At 59.1% G+C, this 7,238-nt stretch overlaps 1 protein-coding gene across 1 annotated transcript; it reads left to right on the top strand.

The window, feature by feature from the left end:
- Positions 1-2,743: 2,743 nt before the first annotated feature.
- On the top strand, positions 2,744-6,349 carry PCDH8 (protocadherin 8). Its single transcript, XM_009809804.2, has 3 exons — positions 2,744-5,155; positions 5,301-5,508; positions 5,976-6,349. The coding sequence occupies exons 1-3, from the start codon at positions 2,744-2,746 to the stop codon at positions 6,347-6,349; spliced, it is 2,994 nt and encodes a 997-aa protein (XP_009808106.2).
- Positions 6,350-7,238: the final 889 nt, after the last annotated feature.

Here is a 7,238-nt window from a genome sequence, read left to right as displayed (position 1 = left end):
GGACAGCCGCCTGCGGAGCTCCGGCGGGCGGGAGAGAAGAGCTGCGCGGCGGCTTTTCGTAGGGGAGCCAGGCGTCCGGGGGGCTTTTGTTGGCGGCGGGGCCAGCCCCCCTCCCCGCGCCCCGCAGCCAGCGCTGAGGCGCGATTTAAATCCCATTCCCGTAAGCCGGCGGTGCGGGCCGCCCGCCGCCCCCCGCTCGCGTGCCGCCCCGCGCAGCCCCGGGGTACCCCTGCAGAAAGGAGCGGCCCCGCACGGAGGCGGGGATGGACCCCCCCGGGGTGCTACATCCCTTCGTGTGCGCAGCGGAGCGGAGGCTTTTCACCGAGGCTTCCGAAGGAAACCGGGGCGCGGGACCGGGGGGGGGGGGCGGACCCCATTCGGTTTGTGGCCCCTCTTCCTTTGGAACGCATCTCTCAGGTTCCCCGACCCACGGCAAGAGGGGAGGAGAAAGGAGAAGGAGGGAGGGAAGGAAGGACGCAAGGAAGAGGGAAGGGAGGCAAGGAAAGAGGGAAAGGAGGCAAGGAAAGATGAACGGGAAGAGGGAAAGGAAAGAGAGGAAAAGAAAGCAAGAGGAAAGGAGGAAAGGAAAGATTAAAGGGAAAAGGGAGAGGAAAGATGAAAGGAAAGAGGGAAGGGAAAGATGAAAGGAGAGGAAGGAAGGAAGGAAGGAAGGAAGGAAGGAAGGGAGGAAGGGAGGAAGGGAGGAAGGGAGGAAGGAAGGAAGGAAGGAAGGAAGGAAGGAAGGAAGGAAGGAAGGAAGGAAGGAAGGAAGGAAGGAAGGAAGGAAGGAAGGAAGGGAGGGAGGGAGGAAGGAAGGAAGGGAGGAAAGAAGGAAGGGAGGAAGGAAGGGAGGGAGGGAGGAAGGAAGGAAGGAAGGGAGGAAGGAAGGAAGGAAGGAAGGAAGGAGGGAAGGAAGGGAGGAAGGAAGGAAGGAAGGAAGGAAGGAAGGAAGGAAGGAAGGAAGGAAGGAAGGAAGGAAGGAAGGGAGGGAGGGAGGGAGGGAGGAAGGAAGGAAGGGAGGAAAGAAGGAAGGGAGGAAGGAAGGGAGGGAGGGAGGAAGGGAGGGAGGGAGGGAGGAAGGAAGGAAGGGGAAGAAGGGAAAAGAGGGAAAGGAGGGAGGAAAAGAGGGAAGGAAGAGGGAAGGAGGGAAGGAAGAAGGAAAGGGAAGGGAAGAGGGAAGAAGGGAAAGGAGGAAGGAAAAGAGGGAAGGAAGGGCACGCAGCTTCCCAGAGAGCCGGGGGCCCCTCAGCAGCCCCAGCTTCCCTCCCCGTCGGGTCTCCTCCCCGCGGGCCGGGGCCGGCGGCCGCCCTCCCTGTGGCCGCCCCGGCAGCGCGGGGCCGGGAGGCTGCGCCGGCTCTGCGCGGGGCCTCGGTGCCTTGCGGGGCAGATGGTTTCGTTCCCCCCGGTTCGTGCCAGGTTTCAGCCTCATGCTGTTATTTTGTTCTTCTGGAACGAGACTGGTGTTGCTTCCCAGAGAGGCCCTATTAGGACAAAAAGAAAATCCTGTGAATAGGCGTAACAGGGCACCAGGAGGGATAGGTCTTAAATGTATTTTAATATGAGCAGGGCATTGTGTGTAATTCAGCGCTCATCATCGTTTAGTCAAAGAGTTATGGCAGTGATTGGGAATGAATAGAGGGACATAATGGATACATGTGGCGTTTGCTCATTATATTCAACTTAGTCCAACTCCTCTGTGGAAACTGTTCAACTTTCTCTCCCTTTAGCCTGTCATAGTGAAATAATACAGACATTGGTTCTTCGAATGGGATAGCCTGCCATGCTATTATATTTCTACAGCTAACGAGGGCTTCATAAGCCTTTGATACAGCCTGATCTTTGAAACCTTTCCAAATCTCCTCAAGCTTATGCTAAATCCTATTTGGAACTTTTTTTTTCCGTCTTTTTTTTTTTTTTCCCCTCGCCTGCTAGTGCCCCAGGCTTAAGAAACCCGGGCGGTGACATGCATACTAAAGCATGCGGGGACACCTCCTGAAAGGCGACTTACGGCGCTGATCACAGGCTCTCACGCGAGTAACACACCACTCCGGGCGCGCAGCTGAATGCCGCCACCCCCCGCCCCCCCCCACCCCCCGCTAATCCGCGCCCGCCGCCGCCCCGCGCCCGCGCACCCACCCGCGCCCGCGCGGCACGCCACGGCGCGACACGCCACGCCACGACATGCCACGACACGACATGCCACGACACGCCATGCCACGGCATGCCACGACACGGCACCTGCCCGACCTGTGGCACAATTAACAAACGCCGCCGCGCATTTTACTCGGCGCTCCCCGCGCCAGCTCCGCTGCCGCGCCTCCGGAGAGAGAGAAACGGCGGGAGGGGGAGGAAAGAAAGAAAGAAAAAAAGACAGAAAGAAACGGGGGGGGAAGGAATAAAGCCGGGAAAAAAGGAAAAACCCCAAATCCCGGAGAGTTAAAGAAAACAAAGGCGAGCGCCCCGCGCCCCCGCTCCCGCCGGCTGCCGGAGCCGCCCCGCTTCGGGGACGCCGGGGGGGCCGCCCGCGCCCCGCCGCCTCCCATTGGCTCCGCCGCCCGCTCATTTGCATACCGCCGTCTATTAAGGGCCGTGCGGCGGCGCGGAGGGGCGCAGGCGGCGGTGGAGGGTGCGCGGAGGCGCGCCCCGGGTACCGCGCATCGTCCCCGGGTACCGCGCATCGTCCCCGGGTACCGCGCATCGTCACCCCGGACCGCGCCGTCGGGCTGAGCCCCGCGCGAGTGCCATGAGTCCCCTGCGGCTGCTGGCCGTCGCCTGCCTGCTGGCCCTGTCCCGCTGCAAGACGGTGAGGTACCGCACCGACGAGGAGGGCGCGCCGGGCACGGTGATCGGTACGCTGGCCGACGAGATGCCGGTGAAGGCGCCGGGGGAGATGAGCTTCCGCCTGATGCGGCAGTTCAGCAACAGCTCGCTGGTGCGGGTGCGGGAGGAGGACGGGCAGCTGAGCATCGGCGAAGCGGGGCTGGACCGGGAGCGGCTGTGCGGGCAGGCCCCCCAGTGCGTCCTGGCCTTCGACGTGGTGAGCTGCTGGCGGGAGCGCTACCGCCTGGTGCACGTGGAGCTGGAGGTGCGTGACATCAACGACAACGCGCCACGCTTCCCCCGTGCCCAGATGGCACTGGAGGTGTCGGAGAGCGCCGCACCTGGCACCCGCCTCCCACTGGAGGTGGCCGTGGACGAGGACGTGGGCTCCAACTCAATCCAGAGCTTCCAGGTCTCCCTCAATAGCCACTTTGGTGTGGAGGCACAGACGCGGGCAGATGGGGCACGCTGCGCTGACCTGGTGCTGCTCCAGGAGCTGGACCGCGAGCGCCAGCCCTCCTACACGCTGGAGCTGGTGGCCAAGGACGGTGGCAGCCCGGCGCGCTCGGGCACGGCCACCGTGCACGTCCGTGTCCTCGATGCCAACGACAACAGCCCTGCCTTCGCCCAAGGCTCGGTCACAGTGGAGCTGCCCGAGGATGCGTCGCCTGGCTCCCTGCTGCTCGACCTGGACGCCGCCGACCCCGACGAGGGCCCCAACGGCGAGGTGGTCTATGCCTTCGGCAGCCAAGTGCCCCCCGAGGCGCGGCGGCTCTTCCGTCTCGACCCGCGCTCGGGCCGCCTCACGCTGGAGGCCGCTGTGGACTACGAGCGCACTCGCACCTATGAGCTGGACGTGCGTGCCCAGGACCGCGGCGCCAGCCCACGCGCAGCCACCTGCACTGTCGTCGTGCGCCTCGTTGACGTCAATGACAACGCGCCACGCATCAGCATCAGTGCCCTCCGTGGCGCCGCCAGTGCCGCTGGCGTGGCCTACGTCAGCGAGGCGGCAGCCAGCGAGAGCTTTGTGGCCCTGGTCAGCGCCTCAGACCGTGACTCGGGCGCCAACGGGCAGGTGCGCTGCAGCCTCCGCGGCCATGACCACTTCGCCCTGCAGCGTGCCTACGAGGACAGCTACATGATAGTCACCACGGCAGCACTGGACCGCGAGCGCATCCCTGAGTACAACCTCACTGTGGTGGCCGAGGACCTGGGCTCACCACCCTTCAAGACCATCCGCCAGTACACAGTGCGGGTGAGCGATGAGAATGACAATGCGCCACTCTTCGCCAAGCCCCTCTACGAGGTGGCCGTGCCAGAGAACAATCCCCCAGGTGCCTACATCACCACTGTGGTGGCCCGCGACCCTGATCTTGGCCACAATGGTAAGGTCACCTACCGGCTCCTGGACACGCAAGTCATGGGGGCCCCCATCTCCACCTACGTCTCAGTGGACCCCGCCACCGGGGCCATCTATGCCCTCAGGACGTTCAACTATGAGATCCTCAAGCAGCTGGACCTGAGGATCCAGGCCACCGATGGAGGCTCCCCGCAGCTCTCCAGCAGCACCCTTGTCAAAGTGAGGATGGTGGACCAGAACGACAACCCTCCCGTCATCATCCACCCAGTGCTCACCAACGGGACAGTAGAAATCGGCGTCTCCAGCAAGACGTCCCGCGACTCCCTCGTGGCCCAGATCAAAGCTCGAGATGCAGATGATGGGGCCAATGCCGAGCTCACCTTTGCCTTCCTGGAAGAGCCCCAGCAGGACCTTTTCACCATCAACCCAAGTACTGGGGACATTGTTCTGAGGGGCGACCTCTCTGAAGAGCTGGGACAGCTGTTCAAGGTCATCCTCACTGTGACAGACAATGGCAGACCCCCCCTGGCCACAACCGCCACAGTCAACTTCCTGGTGACCGCCACTGCTCCTTCCAGTATCCAGGAGATAGCCAAGCCCAGCTCCTGGGAGGGAAAGGCTTTGCAGTGGGACATCCCTCTGATCGTGATCATTGTCCTGGCAGGCAGCTGCACCCTCCTCCTGGTAGCTATAATCACCATCGCCACCACCTGCAACAGGCGCAAGAAGGGGAACGAGATCAAAAACAACGCTTCCTTGAAGGAGCAGATAGACATCTCCCACCTGGAGAAGGGCCGGCAGGAGGAGAGCAGCCAGAGGGGGAATGTGTTTGAGGTACGAACCTTTCCCAGCAAAACCTCTTTCACCAGCCCCGACCCTTCTCCAGCTGACGAAGAGATCTCCACCGCTGAGAGCGGCAGCGACAGCACTTGCCTCTACGAGGGTCAGAAGAGGCTCAGAGGGCCGAGCGGGGAGGTAAGATCCTGAGGAGGGAAAGGGGGTCAGAGGGTGGGGGGGCTCTCAGAGGATGTGAATTGCAGAGATGCAGTTCTGATACCTATTTACCCTTCGCTCCTTCCCCTCTCACCTCTCCTTTGATCCCCCCACCCCACCCCACCAGGGTTTCGCTGCCGCTCCGAGCTACGGCAAGGAGCCTGCTCCCCCCGTGGCCATTTGGAAGGGCCACTCGTTCAACACCATCTCCGGACGAGAGGCAGAGAAGTTCAGTGGCAAAGACAGCGGCAAAGGCGACAGCGATTTTAACGACAGCGACTCGGATATCAGTGGAGATGCCCTGAAGAAAGATCTCATCACGCACATGCAGAACGGTAAGGGCTTAGCCCCTGCTCCCAGCTGGCCCCTCCGGACAGACAGAAGGGCGGATGGGGAGGTGGACAGCGGGACCCATCCCTGGGGCACAGTGATTAGGCAGGGCAGCTGGAGGGGGAAGCCTGATGCTGCGTGGCCCAAACTGCCCCTCTCTTCGCAGCAGGTTGCTACACGCTGGCTCCTCTCTGCACTGAGTGCCCAGCTCAAATTAGCAGATGCTGGGGGTACTGTAGTATTGGGGATTTTTTCCTCCCCAAAACACTTCCCTTAAAGTCAGGATTGTGAGGAGCATCCCTAGCAAAACGACACAACCGTCCCAAGCGTGATTTTTCGTTGTGCCGTAGAGCATTGCCTCCCAACTCCCACCGTCAGTGCATTGAATCATCCCACGACTGATAACGCTGAGGATTACGAATGGTGTGGATTTATTCCTGCAGTAACGACAGGGTTCTCCTCCTCTCTCTAGGTCTGTGGGCATGCACGGCCGAGTGCAAGATCCTGGGCCACTCGGACCGCTGCTGGAGCCCCTCCTGCAGCCGAGCCAACCCTCATCCCTCTCCCCATCCCTCGGCACCCCTCTCCACCTTCTGCAAGAGCACGTCCTTGCCCAGGGATCCCCTTCGCAGGGACAACTTTTATCAAGCCCAGCTGCCCAAAACAGTGGGGCTTCAGAGCGTCTACGAGAAAGTGCTGCACAGGGACTTTGACCGGACGATCACACTGCTCTCCCCGCCACGCCCTGCACGGCTCCCCGACCTTCAGGAGATCGGGGTGCCCCTCTACCCAGCCCCCTCGACTCGATACCTGGGCCCCCAGACTGACACGGCTGAGAAAGTGTAGCCCAACACGCTCCCTGCCCGAGTACGCACGTCCCCGCGCGCACACGACTAGGTCACTTCTGAGAGCCTTTAAGTTATTGACCAGATCTGGTGTCGTACATGTAAATATGCAAGATGTGCCTTAAAAATGAAGTTGTTGGGAAAGATTTCCAATCACGTCAGTACTGTTTGATATTTGCAAACAAAAAAAAATTGTTTGTAGTTAATGTAATTTTTATGAAATGTGCAGTATTTAAATTTTTTTTCATGTTTTCTACATTGTTTTTTTTTCTTTTGGTTCACCCATGGCCTGCCATTTTTTGTAGTGTTTTTAACCTGTACATTGTGTAATGTAATGTTTGTAAATAATGAAAATTGGTTATATTTTTATATAATAAAAGCCTAAAAAATGGGAAATCTTGCCAAAGGAACTGTCTGAAAGACATAGTAATTAATAATAATATCCTGCATATGTAGAACCTTGTAAGGGAAATTCCTCTTTCACAGTGTAATAACCTAAGCAACCCAGTGTACTGAGAAGTTTGCCTTGCCAAATGTGACTTGTATTTCTTGAGTCTGTGGTCAACTTAAAGTTAAATGTTATTTAATTGCCTTTGGTTCCTGTAATCTGTGTCACTGATAAACACTAATAAAGGTTTTGTGATGTGTCGGAGGGATCTGTTCATGGATTTCATGCTTCAGAGCACAGAGGTCTTTACAGGTCTGCAAAAGTATTTTGTGCCGAGAAATGCAGTGGGGAGGAGCATGAACGATGCTACTTCTAGTCTCGCCCATCCTTCATCTCCGGCAATACCTCACTGGAGGTTTAGCTCTAGAGATTTTAATGATGGGAGGGAGGGGTGTGTGATGGAGCTGGCCTTTGCTTTTCACTAACTGGTCTGAGTTCTTCT

Source organism: Gavia stellata, chromosome 1, assembly GCF_030936135.1.
Source record: "Gavia stellata isolate bGavSte3 chromosome 1, bGavSte3.hap2, whole genome shotgun sequence".
Classification (NCBI taxonomy): domain Eukaryota; kingdom Metazoa; phylum Chordata; class Aves; order Gaviiformes; family Gaviidae; genus Gavia; species Gavia stellata.
This window is presented reverse-complemented; position numbering and strand designations above follow the sequence as displayed.